General features: G+C 38.3%; 1 protein-coding gene across 1 annotated transcript; it reads left to right on the top strand.

Moving 5' to 3' along the window:
* Positions 1-1635: 1635 nt before the first annotated feature.
* On the top strand, positions 1636-20536 carry LOC123765152 (mucin-2-like). Its single transcript, XM_045753625.2, has 7 exons — positions 1636-1728; positions 1852-2056; positions 3265-11418; positions 11911-12017; positions 13175-13281; positions 17952-18091; positions 19824-20536. Exons 1-7 carry the CDS (start codon positions 1636-1638, stop codon positions 19841-19843), a joined length of 8826 nt encoding a protein of 2941 aa, XP_045609581.2. The 3' UTR covers positions 19844-20536.
* The last annotated feature ends 83 nt before the right edge of the window (positions 20537-20619 follow it).

Raw genomic sequence — 20619 nt, 5'->3', positions numbered from 1 at the left:
GGCACTGAAATTTAACTGTTCAAAGCTGTTCAAAAAATTTATATAATCTAAGTAGGTTGAAATCTTATGAATTATATATGTTTTCAAATTAACAATTTAGACCTATGATCGTCTGTCATATGTGGTAGTGAAATGAGCAGCATCTTCATTTCAATAAAACATAACCAAATTACTCCGATTAGGCAAAATTGTATGTTAATTTTGTCAATAAATATATTAATAATGACGATAATCTTAACCCAGCAATAATTGAGGATCTGGATGTAAATCGATTGATGGGGTGCGTTCCAGGGAAATCAGGCAGAGAAAGGCTTACCATTTGCCATGGAAAGGAAAAGCTCTCACTCTAACAACTGTAACACTGGCTTTCAGTATACAGTGGCTTTGATTATTATGAGAAAATAGTTTCCAATTGATGTCAAACTTTCTATGAGTGACTAGTGTTCAAGATATGGAGGAACGGTGCCGCCTCCGCCAGCGTGTGTTCTCTTGTATCTAATTCACATGTGTTCATTTACATTTATTGAAAGTCTCTCTTTACACATATATGTGCATGTAATATGTTAAGTCTGTGAGGTATAATTATCAGGTGAGAGCCATTAGTCTCAATATATATATATATATATATATATATATATATATATATATATATATATATATATATATATATATATATATATATATATATATATATATATATATATATATATATATATATATATATATATACATATATATATATATATATATATATATATATATATATATATATATATATATATATATATGTCGTACCTAGTAGCCAGAACTCACTTCTCAGCCTACTATTCAAGGCCCGATTTGCCTAATAAGCCAAGTTTTCCTGAATAAATATATTTACTATAATTTTTTTCTTATGAAATGATAAAGCAACCCTTTTCTCTATGTATGAGGTCAATTTTTTTTTATTGGAGTTAAAATTAACGTAGATATATGACCGAACCTAACCAACCCTACCTAACCTAACCTAACCTATATTTATAGGTAAGGTTAGGTTAGGTAGCCAAAAAGAGCTAGGTTAGGTTAGGTTAGGTAGGTTAGGTAGACGAAAAAACATTAATTCATGAAAACTTGGCTTATTAGGCAAATCGGGCCTTGAATAGTAGGCTGAGAAGTGCGTTCTGGCTATTAGGTACGACATATATATATATATATATATATATATATATATATATATATATATATATATATATATATATATATATATATATATATATATATATATATATGCAGAGAGGTGTACTCCTCTTCTCGGTGTATATACACAAACAGTTTACTTTAGCTGTAGACAATGTTCAGGGCTACAGTACACTTTCTAGTTGGTTAGAACGCTACTGTAGAGGTCTTAATAGCCCTCCAGAGGCTGATAGTCCTCAAGTCCAACACGAAACCAAGTTAATGACAATATGTCAACAAACTAGATAATGATCATTTAAATATAAATAATTTGATCTCAACGGTAGTTTAAAATGCAAGAAATTTTAAATTAATTAAAATGATACGTCTTATTCTTGGACAAAAAAAAATAGTAATACTAATTAATATAACTATGTGTTGAGGAAGCTTGTGTTGTTCATGTGTTTTCTTGCTGGCAGGATGTTGGTGTTGACGCTGGTGTTGACGCTGGGTATTGCTGAGGCTAGTGTTGCCACCTGGCGTGAAACCTATCAAGCTTGGGCCGACAAACTGGTTAGCAAAACTACAGTTTTCACTAAATCTTTGTGTTAGTCCTTAAATACATGAATGGCGTGCAGGTAATGTCTCTGTATGTGTATATTCGTTTACCATTCGATTAAATGATTATACCGTTAGTCATTCAATTCTCATATACCAGATCTTGGTGTGTCGTCATATCCCCTTCTAGTGGTATATTGTCCTACTAGCTTAGTGCTTTCATCTGATAATTGTCTTACGTTTCATGTTGTGACGGCGGTACAGAGACCAGGGTACAGCATCCAAGTGCGGTACATCAACTACAGGCGCTGCTACTGCAAGGTTCCCATTGGTCCCGTAGACAGTGAGTTACACATCTGTGTTTCAAAGGGACAATAGAGGGGGGGGGGGATAAATAAGGGTTTGAGTGCAGACAAAAAGCTCTTTTTCCCCAGCTAACTACTCAACTACTCACTTACGCCATTTCCTGCTGATGGTCAACTAGCATTTAATTTTGTTTCCCGTTGTCGTGGACAAGAAACCTGTACTTATCGAGTTCACCGCAGGCTAAGTTTTGACCTTCGCCAGGAGTTAGGAGAAGCGAGGTATCAGGTGAAGGGAAACGTGCCCAACCGTCTCTGTCCTGCCCGAGGATTGAACCCGGGATCCTCGGTTGAGAGCCGAACTTCACTCAGAAGAGTCGTTTTAAAGTAAATCAATCACCTTTACCAAAGTCATTCCCCGATTAAAGACATTACCTGTGTCTGACCGATATATAATCCTAACATGTATATATACACTGGCTGCCTGTCCCCCAACAATGAATTGTTACAAACGAATATATTTTTCATTATTCAAACTTGATCATAGCTCAAAATAATAATAATAATAATAATAATAATAATAATAATAATAATAATAATAATAATTCCTAGTGTAAAACTCCTTAAATGTGTAAAGTCAACTTTGTCTCACTCTGAAGACTGGTACACACGTGTTGCTTAGTCCTTCAACCTTGTTGCATTAGTATATCATAACACCGAAATACTTCACAACGTGTTACAGTTGATTAACTATAACTCAGTTTGTCACAGCTATCATGACATATATTTATAGCAACAGATTAGGTATATAACATCCAGCTGTCACTATAGAGTACCCAAGATAACAATCACCACACGACTACCTTAAAACATCAATCACCACACGACTACCTTAACACATCAATCACTACATGACTACCTTAACACATCAATCACCACACGACTACCTTAACACATCAATCACTACACGACTACCTTAACACATCAATCACCACACGACTACCTTAACACATCAATCACCACACGACTACCCTAACACATCAATCACCACACACGGCTACCTTAACACATCAATCACCACACGACTACTTTAACACATCAATCACCACTTGACTACCTTAACACATCAATCACCACTTGACTACCTTAACACATCAATCACCACACGACTACCTTAACACATCAATCACCACACAACCACCTTAATACTACCACGACAACTAAAAAAACACTATCTCTTTTTTTTCAGATGTGACCACCACCGGAGTCGGTGTCTCCGTAACTACCACTTCAACCACGCTAACCACGACTTTTATCAATACAACCACACCTACAACTACGTCAAACAACTTTATAACAACGTCAGTCTTCCCTGAAATCACATCAGTGGCCTCTACAACCACCATTGCAACGACGTCAGCTACTCCTGCAACCACATCAACCACGTCTGCAGCCACGTCAATCACTTATACAACCACCCTTATAATCACCACTACATTCACGTTAATCACACCCATAAACACGAAGTTCGACACTACAACCATGTCAGCCACCCCTACAACCACAATCACCACGTCAATCTCCAATTCTCCTACGTTACCTACTCCTTCAAACTCAACAACAATCCCGTCAACAACACTCACACTAATTACCACTACAACTACATCAACCACCCCTACAATATCTACCACGTCAAGACCCCCACCAACCATGTCATTTACCCCTACAACAACGACAACAACATCTTTAACTATGACAACCACTTCTACAACCTTAACCACAACCACGACAACAAGAATCACACCAACTATTACTACAGATACTTTAAGGGTTACCCCTACATCTACCACAATCACGTTAACTCCCCCTACAACCACACAATCCACTATTCCAACTACACCAACCACACCTACATACACTACAATCGCTGCTATAACCACACCTGCCATAACCACTTCGACCAACGCTACCAGCACAACAACTATCATTTTATCCTCGTCAATCACATCCACAACAACGTCAGACACTACTGCAACCACGCCAGCCACCACAACAAGCATACCGATATCAACAACCATCATTGCAACCAGCACTACAACCATACCTACTACCTATACATATGCTACAACCATGGTTGTAACAGAAACAACCAAGTTAATACATACAACCCTGACAACCACTGATACTGCCACGCCAACTTCCTCTACAACCATGCACACGACCTCGACACCCATCACCATAGCTATGTCAACCATTCCTACAACCACGCCAACCGAGTCCACAACCTATTTATCTACGTCAGCCAGTCCCACAACTAACACCACAACCACGTCAACAACCGTACCAAGTATGTCTTTTATCTTTACAACTACGGAATCCACCACTCCAAACATACCATCTACTTTTACAACAACTGCTACAACTACATCAACAACCACTACAACAACAACCACGCCAGTTACATTCATACCTATGTTAACCACTTCTACAATCTCCACTACAACCACGACAACAACAATCACAAAAACCACCACTACAGATACCTCAAAGACGACTACAACCACACCTACCACAATTACAACCTCTACTATATTATATATCACTCCATCCACGTTAACCACCTATAAATCAACCAGTAGAGACACTTCAATCATAACTACATCAACCATAACCCTGTCAACCACTCCCACTACACAATCAGTTATGTTGGTCACCCCTACAACAACAACTACAACAACCACGCTAATCACAACAACAGCACTTACATCAACATCTACCATTACAACAGCTACACAAACAACTTTTTCTACAACCATCACAAAAACCATCATTACACACACGTCAACAACAGCTACAACCACGACACCCACTGCTATAGATACGTCAACTACCACAACAACCACACCTGTATTAACATCTTCAACTAAAACCACAACTACAACCACCCAAACAGCTGTCGCTACAACTGTCCCAACCACCACCACCACAACAACGACGTCGACAACAGATACAACAACGACCGCAACCATATCAACTAATTCTACAACAATTCACACAACCACGTTAAACACTTCAACAACCGTTACACCCATCACTACAACTACGTCAGCCACCCCGATAACCACAATAACCATGCCAGCTACCGTTTTTATAATTTCAACCATTAATACAACCACAACCACGTCAACATCAACCACACCAACCATCTCTACAGATTCTTCAAACATCACAACTATCATATATACAACAACCACGCTACCCACCCCTACAACCACACAATCCGACATTCGAACCACGCCAACCACCTCAACAACAACGCCAAACCCAACTACATCAACTACCACTACTGGCACTTCTATTAGTACTGCAACCACATCAACCACAACCATTTCAACCACCAATACTGCCATACCAAATATAACATTAACCACATTAATCACCTCTACAACAATGTCAATCATTATTACAACCACGCAAATCACAACATCTACTAATACAACCACTACAGTAACTACACCAACTTCACAAGCAACTATTGCTACAACCATCTCTGCAATCACCATGACAAACACGTTAACAATAGCTATAACAACGCCAATCACCATAACAACCACACACATAACTACATCCACCACGGCAACTACAACCACCTCCACAACTACTAATAACACAACAATAACCACGTCAATAACGGCTGAGAACAAATTTACCACCGTAACCTCTACAACCACAACAACCATGTCATTCATGTCGTCTACTATGTCAACCACTCCTACAACCTCTCCTACAACCACGTCACTAACACCCGCACCAACAACCCCAACAGATTCATCGAAGTCCACAACAACCAAATATACCACAATCACACCAACCACACCAACAGCAAATCCAACCACTTCAACCAACTCTACAGCATCTGCTACCACAATTACACAAACCACCACTACTATAGACTCTTCAGTCACTGCTACAACCACTTCAACTATCGTTACTACCACTCCAACCATGTCACTCACCCCTTCAATAACGCCAACTACTAATACAACCACTACAACAAGTACACCTATATCAACCACCATCATTACAACCACTAATGCTACACCTACTACTCATACACCCATTCTTACAACCATCAATTCGACAACAACAATATCCACGTCAACAACAGCTACAACCACGTTAACTACTCCTACAACCACTGCAACCAAGTCAACCGCCGATTTGTTAACCACCAGTGCAACAGACACCACAACCCTGTCAACATCTGTTACATCAACAACCTCTGGAGATACTTCAGACACCACTACAACCACGTTATTTACATCAACAACCACGACAACAACCTGTACATCTACACCGTGTACAACTTCGCCATCCACCGTTGTATCAGACAATTCAACCACAATCACGTCAAACATCTCTACAATCGTGCCAACCTCTACTAAAATCACATCTACCACCGTAGCAGCTACACCTATAACCACATCCACCATCATAGTCACAACTACAAGTACACCAACCATCCATACAACTACTTCTACAACCACTCCAATTTCTCCTACAACTAAGACATCTTCGACTACAACCACGTCAGTCACTGTGCTGTCATTTACCAATAAAACTCTCTCTACAACCACAAAAACCACGTCAGTCATATCGTCAACTACGTCAACTATTCCTACAACCTTTTCTACAACCACGTTAACAACACTAGCACAAACCACCACTACAGATACCTCAAAGACGACTACAACCACAGCTACCACAATTACAACCTCTACAATATTATACATCACTCCATCCACGTTAACCACCTATAAATCAACCAGTAGAGACACTTCAATCATAACTACATCAACAATAACCCTGTCAACCACTCCCACTACACAATCAGTTATGTTGGTCACCCCTACAACAACAACTACAACAACCACGTTAATCATAACAACAGCACTTACATCAACAGCTACACAACCAACTTTTGCTACAACCATCCAAAATACCATCATAACACCCACGTCAACACCAGCTACAACCACGACACCCACTGCTACAGATACGTCAACTACCACAACAACCATCCCAATCACCAAAACAACCACACTTCTATTAACATCCCCAACTAAAACCACAACTACAACCACCCAAACAGCTGTCGCTACAACTATTCCAACCACCACCACCACAACAACAATGACGTCGACAACAGATACAACCACGACTCCACCCACACCAACTAACTCCAAATCAACTCACACAACCACGTTAAACACTTCTACAACCATTACACCCATCACTACAACTACGTCAGCCACCCCATTAACCACAACAATCAAGCCAGCTACCAATTTAACAATTTCAACCATTAGTACAACCACAACCACGTCAACATCAACCACACCAACTATCACTAAAGATTCTTCAAACATCACAACTATCATATATACAACAACCACGCTAACCACCCCTACAACCACACAATCCGACATTCGAATCTCGCCAACCACCTCAACAACAACGCCAAACCCAACTACACCAACTACCACTACAGGCACTTCTATTAGTACTGCAACCACATCAACCACAACCATTTCAACCACCAATACTGCCATACCAAATATAACATTAACCACATTAATCACCTCTACAACAATGTCAATCATTATTACAACCACTCAAATCACAACATCCACTATTACAACCACTACAATAACTACACCTACTTCACAAACAACTATTGCTACAACCATCTCTGCAATCACCATGACAAACACGTCAACAATAGCTATAACAACGCCAATCACCATAACAACCACACACATAACTACACCCACCACTGCAACTACAACCACCTCTACAACTACTCCTAATAACACAACAATAACCACGTCAATAACCGCTGAGAACACATTTACCACCGTAACTTCCTCTACAACCACAACAACCATGTCAATCATATTGTCAACTACGTCAACCACTCCTACAACCTCTACTACAACCACGTCACAAACTCTCGCACCAACAACCACAACAGATTCATCGACGACCACAACAACCAAACATACCACAATCACACCAACCACACCATCAGCAATTCCAACCACTTCAACCAACTTTACAGCATCTGCTACCACAATTACACAAACCACGACCACTATAGACACTTCAGTCACTGCTACAACCACTTCAACTAACGTTACCACCACTCCAACCATGTCACTCACCCCTTCAACAACGCCAACTACTAATACAACCACTACAACAAGTACACCTATATCAACCACCATCATTACAACCACTACTGCTACACCTACTACCCATACATCCAGTGTTACAACCATCAATACGACAACAATAATACCCACGCCAACAACAGCTACAACCACGTTAACTACCCCTACAACCACTGCAACCAAGTCAACCGCCGGTTTGTTAACCATCCCTGCAACAGACACCACAACCCTGTTAACATCAGTGACATCAACAACCTCTGGAGACACTTCAGAAACCACTACAACCACGTTATTTACATCAACAACGACGACAACAACCTGTATATCTACACCATGTACAACTTCACCAACCACAGTTGCAGCAGACAATTCAACCACAATCACGTCAAACATCTCTACAACCGTACCAAGCACTACTAAAATCACATCTACCACCATAACAACCACACCTATAACCACATCCACCATCATAGTCACAACTACAAGTACACCAACCACCCATACAACTACTTCTACAACCACTCCAGTTTCTCCTACAACTATGACATCTTCGCCTACAACCACGTCAGTCACTGTGCCGTCATTTACCAATAAAACTCTCTCTACAACCACAATAACCACGTCAGTCACATCGTTAACTCCGTCAACCATTCCTACAACCTTTTCTACAACCACATCAACAACACTCACACAAAGAACCACTATAGATTCATCAAACACAACAATAACCACATATACCACAATGACGCTAACCACATCAATTAACTCTTCAGCATTGGTAACAACTACACCAACCACCCTTACAGACACTTCAATCACTACTACAACCACAACAACAATAACCACTTCAGCTAACGCTACCATTCTACCATCTGTTACTTCAACCACGCCAACCACCACAAGAATCACACAAATATCAACAACTATCATTACAACCACTACTACACCTACTACCGATACATCAACTACAATCATCCCTAACACCACAACAATAACCACGTTAACAACACCTACAGCCACATCCACCGATATATCCACGCTAACTACCTCTTTAATCATGTACATTACAACTTCCAACACCGCAACCACGACACCCACCACTACAAGCACGCCAACCACCACTACAACCACGTCAACCACCTGTTTAACGGTGTCAACCATTCTCACAAATGTCACCACAGATACTTCAATAACCGCTGAATTCATGTCATATAACTCTACAACCACGAAATCCACCACTTCAAACACACAAACTACCCTTACAACAAACACTACAACCACTTCATTAATTACATCATCCACTTTTACAACCTCCACTACAACCACATCAACAACACTCACACCAACAGCCACTACATATGATGCTTCAAAGGCGATTACAACCACATTTGCTACAAACATACCAAGCATCCCTTTCACCATAACAACCACAACTTCATATGTTTCAATCACTACTACAACCATCTCAACCATAACCCTTTCAACCACCCCTATTGCCACACCAACTATAACAACTACCACGCGAGTCAGTTCGGCAACAACACTAACCACAACTACAACCACGTCAACAACAGCTGCATTATTGACATCCATCACTGAAGCCACGCTAACTACCTCTTCAACCAGTCATACAACCTCTTCAACCAGTCATACAACCTCGTCGAACATTTATACAAGCACGGAACCTATTACTACAGCCACGTCACCCACCCCAATAACCAAGTCAACTACCGATTTAACCACGCCAACCACTCTTACAACCGACAACACAACCGCGTCAGCCACACCAACCACAACTAGCGATAATTCAGAGACCACTACAAACACATCAACTACCATAACCACTCCAATTACCTTTACAAGGATGTCAACCACAACCACCACCACCACACCTATAATCATATCCATCATTACAGTAACTACTACAAATACTTCAACCACAAATACAAATATTACCACAACTGTTCCTACTACCATCACAACCATGTCAACAACCTCTACAACCACGCCATTTACCACTTCAGACACGACATCCACTACTACAACCACGTCGACCACCCCGACAACAACATCTACCATTCAAACTACGCCAGCCACCAGTACAGACACTTCAATCACCAGTACAACATCCATAACTATTTCAACCCCCGCTACCACCATACCAACTGTAAATTCAAACACGTCAATTAATCCTACTGCAATGTCAATCACTACTACAACCACGCCAACCATAACAACCACATCTATATCAACATCCACCATTATAAGTCTTACATCTAGTGTTACAACCATCCCTACAACCACGACAACAACGCCAATAGAAGCTACAGCCACAACATACATCACTACAGCCACGTCAACTATCCCTACAACCAAGTCAACCATCGATTTAACCTTATCAACCACGCCTACGGTATCCACAATATCAACTACATCAGCCTCCTCTGTAGATACTTCAAAGACCACTACAACCACATTATTTACTTCTATAACAACCACAACAACCCCACGTATATCTACACCATATACAACTTCATCCACCCATACATCAACGCCATCCACAACTACAACTGTCACTATATACAATGCAACCACAAGCCTAATCACGTCAACCATCTCTACAATCGTGCTAACCACAACTAAAATCATATTTACCACCGTAGCAACCACACCTATAACCACATCCACCATCATAGTCACTAATACAACTACAGCAATCACCCATACAACTATTACAACCATTCCAGTTTCTCCTACAACTATGACATCTACGACTACAACCACATCAGTCACGGCACCCACACCAATCGCACTTACAACCACATCAACTATTACAGCTATTGCTACAGCCACACCAACCACCTCTACAACTACCACAACAACCACATATACAATCCCACCAACAACCGACACAACCACTACTACGACCACAAACCAAACCCCACCAATCCCCACTACAACTACAGCACCCACCACTATAATTACATCACCCACGACACTCATCACTAAAACAACGCCAACAACCACCTTAACTACTATTAAAACTACTTCAAATACCACAACACTGTCAACAACCCCCATTACTCTGCCCACAACAAGCACACCAACTACTACCACCACCACAAGACCTATTATTAAAATCACCACTACGTCTGCTCCCATCAATACAAGTATGTTGATAACTATACTACTGTTAATTATTTCCAAAATTATCCAGTTCGACCGCACTAATCCGGAATTCAATGTAACGGAAACTTAAAAAATCCGGAAAGTCTCTTACGTGATATCCGGAAAGAATTCTGAATTTCATTATTTTTTCTTGATAGAAATATATTTTCAGATTTCTGAAGTTACTGTTCTATTAAATACAGATTTTTTTACCAGATCGGTAAATATTGAGCTATTTTGTGCTAAGAAAATATTTTGTAGAAATTATTAGCATTTCTTGGTGTATATCCAATTAATATGTTCTTTGTTTAAAAGACTGAGTAAGGACCAACAGTGGTCACTAAGAATAATTTCCATTGTATACTGATACAGTGTATTGGTACAGAATACACCTCACAAACGAATAAAGTACAATAAGTTCAACATATTAAACAAAATACAGGACAATAGGGCGGGAGCATATTAAACCAAAGATTTTGTTGCTTCCCATCCAGCATGTAACCTGATAGTACTCATCTCCAATGGCTCCCAAGCTAACTGGTGTACACCGGGTTATCCGAACAACTATCCAAAAGGCATCACCTGTAGCCTCACAGTGACGGTAAGTGACCACCCTGGTGATGGTAAGTGGCTATTCTTGTGACAGTGAGGTAAGTGGCGCCCCACTCTAATTCAAAAGTTCTGTCCTTTACACTTGTCATAAGGGCCTTTCTGTTGCGTTTATTCATAAACAAAATAATAAGTATAAATTTCTGAAAAATTTCTGAGATTTAAAGCAATGCCTAAATTTAACCATATATTGATCCTAAGTGTGAATGGTGTAATGCAAGTTCAAGTTCAAGTTCAAGTATGTTTATTGAGATAAGCAATAAATACATCTCAAAGGGATAGAGTAGCTTAGGCTATTTCTACCCCCCTCTACTTCAAGTCCGTCAAGGGGCGCACAAATTCAGTGAGTACAAATAGACATATAACAGTACAAGAATCCCATTTAACATTGCATACAGCAAGTACAGCATATAATTGTTACATTCTTGGGGCAAAATTCTTGTAGCTCCTAAGTATACTGTCTATTATACCATTGTCACACATCCAAACAATTTGATGTGGTACACTATTTATTTCCTTATTTCTATATTTTTCAATAAGGTGACACTCTAATACATAATGTTCTAAGGTGTGGGCGTACGGCATACTACATAATTTACACTCCTTATCTTGTTCACTGACATCAACACCGTATTGCCAGATATATTTATATCCTAATCGTAATCTCGTGTAAATTGAATCCTTCCAAGTAGACTTTCCTTTACCATAAGTGAAGGTCGAATTTGTATTTATTATTGAATAATTCTTAAGTGTGTTACTACTGTCCACCATTGCCATTCTCTTTATCATTTCTTCACCCTCCTGAATCACCTTGAGTCTTGTTTTTATTTGTTTCAAGGTTAACTGACATACAACATCAACAAGAGTTTTTTCAGTGGCTCTCTTCGCTATGTCATCAACTACCTCATTCAACAGTATTCCCACATGTGAAGGGATCCACATGAATCTTACTTTATACCCAGTTTTTTCTAGTCTCTTAACATTCTCTCTACACTCTATCACAATATTCTGATATACTGGGCGTCTGCTATTTAAAGACTCTAACGCTCCTCTGCTGTCAATAAAGAAGCAAGCAATGCACTAACTTTGCAATACCTTCATCTGCGATATGATGCACTAACTCTGCCAAACCTTTCTCGTGTGGTTCAGATCCCAGCATTCATGCAGACGGGCCTGGCGACCATCAGTGTAATTGGCCGAGGTAGCATCGTCATGTCACCAGGCTGCTCTGAAGACAAACTTGTGGTGAACATCATGTAAGCACTTGTGGAGATTTATTGATCTTTCTTGCAGTGGGTATTTAAGGAACATAAAGTTGAAGTACAGTACTTATTAAAGTGACACATGGTGGTTTGTTCTATGAACAGACTTTAAACAAAAATCATAATGTTGATTATGACTTTATTGTGAAGATTAAAATGTGTTTGCATATTTACCTATAATAATAATAATAATAATAATTTTTATTTAGGTAAAGGTACATACATAAAGAGATTTTACAAAGTTTGTTGGCTTTATAGATAGAGCTAGTACATACAATGCCTAAAGCCTTGGGTTTAGTACATACATACAGAGATTTTACATACAAAAATTTACATTTACATACATAAAGGTACATACATAAAGAGATTTTACAAAGTTTGTTGGCTTTATAGATAGAGCTAGTACATACAATGCCTAAAGCCTTGGGTTTGTTGGGTTATTTGTGGACCTGCGTAAAGCTTTTGATACTGTCAACCACCAAAACCTTCTTCTTAAATTACATCATTATGGAGTCAGAGGACACTCCCTACAATACCTCGAGTCCTACCTTACTGATAGGCTCCAATATGTTTCTGTGAATAATACAATTTCTCCCACCCTACCCATCAACATTGGTGTTCCTCAGGGCAGCATACTTGGCCCTCTCCTCTTTCTCATCTACATTAATGACCTTCCAAATGCCTCCCAACACCTCAAACCAATTCTATTTGCTGACGACACAACCTTCATTTACTCCAGTCCTGACCCTCTTGCTCTAAATGCCACAGTAAATACTGAGCTAAATAAAGTCCATCTTTGGCTAACTGCCAACAAACTCACCCTTAACATTGACAAAACCTTCTATATTCTGTTTGGCAATAAATCCTCTAGTCTTATAAATCTCAAAATAAACAATACCCAAATTTGTAACAAATTAGATGGCAAATTCCTTGGCATTCTCATTGACCACAAGCTGAATTTCCAGGGACACATTCTAAATATATCAAAAAAAGTTTCAAAAACTGTGGGCATTCTTTCTAAGATCAGATATTATGTACCACGCCCTGCTCTGGTGACTCTCTATTACTCCCTTATCTATCCTTATCTCAACTATGGTATTTGTGCTTGGGGTTCTACTACCCAAAATCACTTACGTCCTCTAATTACCCAACACAAAGCCGCTATTAGAACAATATCCAACTCTGGCCCCAGACATCACTCGGTACCCCTACTCAAATCTCTTAATATGTTAGATATTAAGTCACTGCACATTCTCTCATGTGTATTATACATATATAAAACGCTAAACTATAATGCCAATCCTGATCTTAAAAGCTTCATAGAAGGTTGTAACAGAACCCATGAGCACCACACCAGAAATAAATACAGTTTTGATATTCCTAGAGTACGTCTTAATCAAACTAGAAATGCTCTGCAAATCAAGGGGCCCAGAATGTGGAATGACCTTCCCAACCATGTTAAAGACTGTACCTCTCTCAACCAGTTTAAGATAAAAACTAAACACTACCTAATAAATTCCCTGTAATCTACCTCACTCCTCTATTGTCAACCCATGTCTGTTATTTTCTTTTTTTCTTTTTTTTAATAAACACTGTTTGTCAACCTATTGTATTTGTGCTGCTTTTTCAGTCATGTTCCCCCTTTTTTTTTTATCTTTATTTGTATTTGTTCTCAACATCTTTTATTCTTTATGCTCAATTAGTATTAAGTTCTAGATATTAATGTTTTTCTTGCCCGAAACGCATTGCGTAATAGTGGCTTTAGGCATTGTATGTACTAGCTCTATCTATATATCAATCCATTAATGTAACATCACTTGTATGTATATACCTTACCTGAATAAACATCTGAATCTGAATCTGAATCTGAATCTAAAGCCACTATTACGCAAAGCGTTTCGGGCAGGAAAAAACACTAATGACTAAAGCTTAAAACTAATGGGTAAAAAGAAAAAAATGCGTTGAGTACAAATAAAAATATAGGTAAAAGAGGGGGGAACATTGTTGAAAAAGCAGCACAAATACAATTACAAATTATTACAGAAAATTACATTCAAACAGCGTTGATTTGAAAAAAAAAAAAAAACATACATGGGTTGACAATCGAGGGGTAAGGTAGGTTACAGGGAATTTATTAGGTATAGCTTCGTTTTTAACTTAAACTGGTTGAGAGAGGTACAGTCTTTAACATGGTTGGGAAGGTCATTCCACATTCTGGGCCCCTTGATTTGTAGAGCATTTCTGGTTTGATTAAGTCGTACTCTAGGAATATCAAAACTGTATTTATTTCTGGTGTGGTGCTCATGGGTTCTGTTACAACCTTCTATGAAGCTTTTGAGATCAGGATTGGCATTATAGTTTAGCGTTTTATATATGTATAATACACATGAGAGAATGTGTAGTGACTTAATGTCTAACATATTCAGAGATTTGAGTAGGGGTACCGAGTGATGTCTGGGGCCAGAATTGGATATTGTCCTAATAGCAGCTTTGTGTTGAGTAATTAGAGGACGTAAGTGATTTTGGGTAGTAGAGCCCCAAGCACAAATACCATAGTTGAGATATGGATAGATAAGGGAGTAATAGAGAGTCACCAGGGCAGGGCGTGGTACATAATATCTGATCTTAGAAAGAATGCCCACAGTTTTTGAAACTTTTTTTGATATGTTTAGAATGTGTCCCTGGAAATTCAGCTTGTGGTCAATGAGAATGCCAAGGAATTTGCCATCTAATTTGTTACAAATTTGGGTATTGTTTATTTTGAGATTTATTTGATTAGAGGATTTATTGCCAAACAGAATATAGAAAGTTTTGTCAATGTTAAGGGTGAGTTTGTTGGCAGTTAGCCACAGATGAACTTTATTTAGCTCAGTATTTACTGTGGCATTTAGAGCAAGGGGATCAGGACTGGAGTAAATGAAGGTTGTGTCGTCAGCCTACCTATTAGTACCTCTAGTAATGTTCGAGAAATTTGCCCGAAATGCTGTGCGTATTAGTGGCTTTAGGTATTGTATGTACTAGCTGTATCTATAAATCCAACATTATGTTTGTAACTCATCTTCTAAGTACAGGTATGTACTTTTACCTTAATAAATATTTTGAATTTTGAATTTGAAATCGGGCTTCACCTCCTACCTTGACCACAGCCAACATTATTGCGGCGAACACTACCTGACAGCTGAGTGACAGCGCTCGGGATTAGTAGTCTTGAGGTTCTGGGTTCGATCTCTGGAGGCGGCAGAAACAAATGGGCAGAGCTTCTTTCACCCTGATGCTCATGTTCACCTAGCAGTAAATAAGTACCTGGTGGTTAGACAGCTTCTATGGGCTGCTTCCTGGGGGGGGGGTGTAACAAAATGGAGGCCTGGTCGAGGATCGGGCTGCGGGAACGCTAAACCCCGAAATCCTCTAAATATAACTGATCACTGCCACTATGTTCACTACCATTATCTTTACAACCCCAACTACCCTATGCAATACAACCATCACTACCACCAACACTGGTGTGGACAGTAGAGCAATGGTCTCGCTTCATGCAGGTCTGTGTTCAATCCCTGATCGTCCAAGTGGTTGGGCACCACTCCTTTCCCCCATCCCATTGCAAATCTTTATCCTAATCCCTTCCAAGTACTATATAGTCATAATGGCTTGGCGCTTTCTCCCGATAATTGCCTTGCCTTAACACTACCACCACTAACGGTAACACTACAAACATAACCAACAGTAACACTATAACCAGCACCAGCCAGCTGAATTGATGGCATCCCAGGAAACTAGATGCCCAACTAGAACCGTTTACAAAATGGAATTCTCATACATTTTTAGCACTTTTTAAAGCTTGAATATTTACTTCTTGTTCTTTAAGTTGCGAATTTCAAAGTTTTCCCTTAACAACTTTCTCAATTTCTCTTACAATTGATTGTAACCTATCCACCGCTGCCCACTGGATGGGGGGCGGTGTGCAGGACAAACATATAAATTTTGACACTAGCTCTCCACATATGTCAGTTGCTTAATTTAGAACCTGTACTTGAGGTCGATCTCGAAAAAATTGATGATGTGATGACTTATATTGAATTTTGTAACTAGCTCATCAAGATTGTAACTTGCTTAGCTAAATGAATTGTGGGGTTCAGTCCCTGAGCCCATTATGTGCCTCTGTAACCCTTTCCACTACCGCCCACAAGATGGGTATGGGGTGCATAATAAATGAACTAAACTAAAACTCTTACAATTTGGTATATAGTGATCATACTGCCTCTTATTTTTTTCCTTCTGTCTTCTACTTCTGGCATATTTAAGGTCTTCAGTCTTTCCTAATACTGTATCACGTATAGGTCGTTAAATCTATGCAACTTTTCTAATTTGCTGATACGCTTTTTATGGTATGGGTACTGTACCACACAACAACAAAAATTATGATCCAATTTTCTTAGTGTACTTTCTTTTATTGGAAAGCTTATGTTCTATTCCATTGGTCAATGTTAAAGGGATGAACAAGGTATATACCGAAAGGTGTATTCAACTTACTAATGCATATACAGAGTTAATATGATTTAAGCCCACCACCAACCCAAAATTTTAAATGTGTTAATGCTTTAATATTTGTACACATGGAATTCGGGACACCATCTTTTTTTCTTCCTGCTGCCTTGTGATCCCAGAACAAAATATTGTGGGAATATCGGAGGACAAACCTGGTCACTCTTGACAACCTATGATGCCCCGAAGAGCATGCAGTTCGTCTTTATGTCTGTGGTCGGAAATAGAAGCACAGACATAGGCTTCTGCCTATCAATTACAGGTTAGCACAGTATTAGTAATTATATTCTTTTCTGAAAATTAAACTTAGCAATTTAACTCAAATTTCATAAGATTTCATAACAGCACTACTTTTTAGTTAAATTTTAATTTTATTACAGTAATATATAATAGTTGCACAATACATCAATCTTGTCATATACTGTATTGAACAAAAATAAGCACCAATTATTTTATCAGTATACAGTAATGAGCAAATACATATGTTGTTGATGTGACGATTTATACTGAATTTTGTAACTAGTTCACCAAGATTGTAACTTGCTTAGCTAAATGAATTGTGGGGTTCAGTCCCTGAGCCCATTATGTGCCTCTGTAACCCTTTCCACTACTGCCCACAAGATGGGTAGGGGTGCATAATAAATGAATTAAACTGAACTGAGCAGGGTTTAATCAGGGAATATGGAAGACTACTTTAATCTGTTAAGTCTAAACTGAGGATCCATCTTCCTGCTATCTTATTAAGCACTCATAGATCAGACAAAATTAATGGGCATAATTAAGACAGAATAGCCCTCATTGAAATTTCCCAAAATATTTTGGAACTTCAAACTAACTTGTCAGACTTAAGAAGGCTGATAAGTCAGCTGCTTCTGTGCTTGACATAGCTCCAGTAGATCATGCAATCCAGATTAGTGTCAGCCTCTGTACTAATAAGTTTTTCAAATCGGAGCTCTACTCCAGGTGCTAGAACCATTAGCTATTTCTTAAGTATGACATACTTGTGTAGAGCATACTCTTTAACAATTATAACCTGTAACCACCTCAAACAGTACACAGAACATAAGAACAAATATGAGGACATGCATAAATGGTCCCTTTAAGATAGTTTACTTAAAAATTTTAAAATTTCAGCAAAAAACATAAAATTATTGAAATGGCAACAAATATCTCCCAGTAACTATGGGCATAAAAATGTATAATTGGCACCTCACTGTGCAAGCTGTCGGCAAAAACCTCTTTTCTAATACAGGAAAGTGATCATTAGAGGTGAACAGATGTATTAGTGGAAATAAATTTTTGCAGTAGGTATTGGTAAAATATTTGTAAGATTTGCTCTGATAAGTTATTTTATAGCAAGATTATTTTCTTACAACAGTTGTATTAGTCATAATGTGTATCATTATCATAATGTGATAATGAAAGTGATATTAAATATCACTTTCCCAAACAAAACATTTGACAGATAAATACTAAATTCTAAATTATTACCTGTTTAAAATTTATGTGGTCCCTAAACATATTACTGTATATAAAATTTCTTAACTTTGGTACCATAAGTTTTCATATTCATAAAAAACTTTGTAGCATTCACAGATACTTATCCACAGACGACCTTTTAATTTGTATTTACCAATAACGCTATTGGTACCTATTTATAGTATAGGAATCTTTTACCATTTGATATTAGTTCTGGTGTTATCTATCTTTTTAGTGCTTTTATCTATACAAAAGTCAAGAGTAACTTTATTCTCCTTTATGCGATGTAATACTGTCTCAGAAATGTTTTGAAAAATAAATTAAAATAAATTAATAAATGTGCCTCTTTTTCTCTTGTACAACCGTTCCACAAAATCTAATTAACTTGCTTAATCATTCACTATTCATTGGTGATAAATTTTCCACAAAATCTAATTAACTTGCTTAATCATTCACTATTTGTTGGTAATAAATTTGTTAGCTAATGGATTACATACATTTTCATTTCATTTCAGGAACCAACTATGTTGGTTAGCTTCAAGAGCTGCTCTTCTTTTGAACTGGATTTATAAAACTCCTGAACAGTTTGGACTATAGTAAGATAGTAAATCTCAAATACTGTATCCAAGAAATGCCAACCAGGCCCTTCAAAATCGTGTGACTATGATTTATCAAACTGCAGTAAATCCAATAACACTAGTATGATCAAGTGGCCTAGCATGATTTAGTGATTCTAGTGTGATCCAGTGATCTTAGCACAATCCAATAAACCTAATGTGATCCAATGAACCTAATGAGATCCAATGAACCTAGCATGATCCAATGAACCATGTGCCAGCAAATAATGCAGCCCGTCCTCGTATACAAAGATCCAAGCTTGTTAATCCAGCTGCCAAACCCCATTTATGAATGAAAAGCGGTTTACACATGACTCACAACTGATGACATCTGAACACTTTCGGAACAAGTACTTCACTCGCGTCCTAAGTTCGAACTACAATTCTATAAATGGAATAAATGCTTCTGAATTCTATAAATGCTTCACCCATGTACTTCAAATACAAATATGTACTGTAATCGCTAACAGAATCTAAACACCTGACCTAACCTATGCCTAACTATAAACTGAATATTTATGTATAATAACAATAATTTATATATGAGAACAAACCTGTTTTTAATATACAGTATGTTAAAATTTATGAATGTGTTTGGAGAGGACAGCCGCTGCTTTAAACAGCCTAGTGTGAGGATGGGTTCAATAATGAGGAAATCTGTAATTATTAGAACAGCACTGTAGTTATAATATTA

Source organism: Procambarus clarkii, chromosome 29 (genome assembly GCF_040958095.1).
Source record: "Procambarus clarkii isolate CNS0578487 chromosome 29, FALCON_Pclarkii_2.0, whole genome shotgun sequence".
NCBI lineage: Eukaryota > Metazoa > Arthropoda > Malacostraca > Decapoda > Cambaridae > Procambarus > Procambarus clarkii.
The sequence above is the reverse complement of the archived record's forward strand: the minus strand, read 5'-3'. Positions and strand labels throughout refer to the sequence as shown.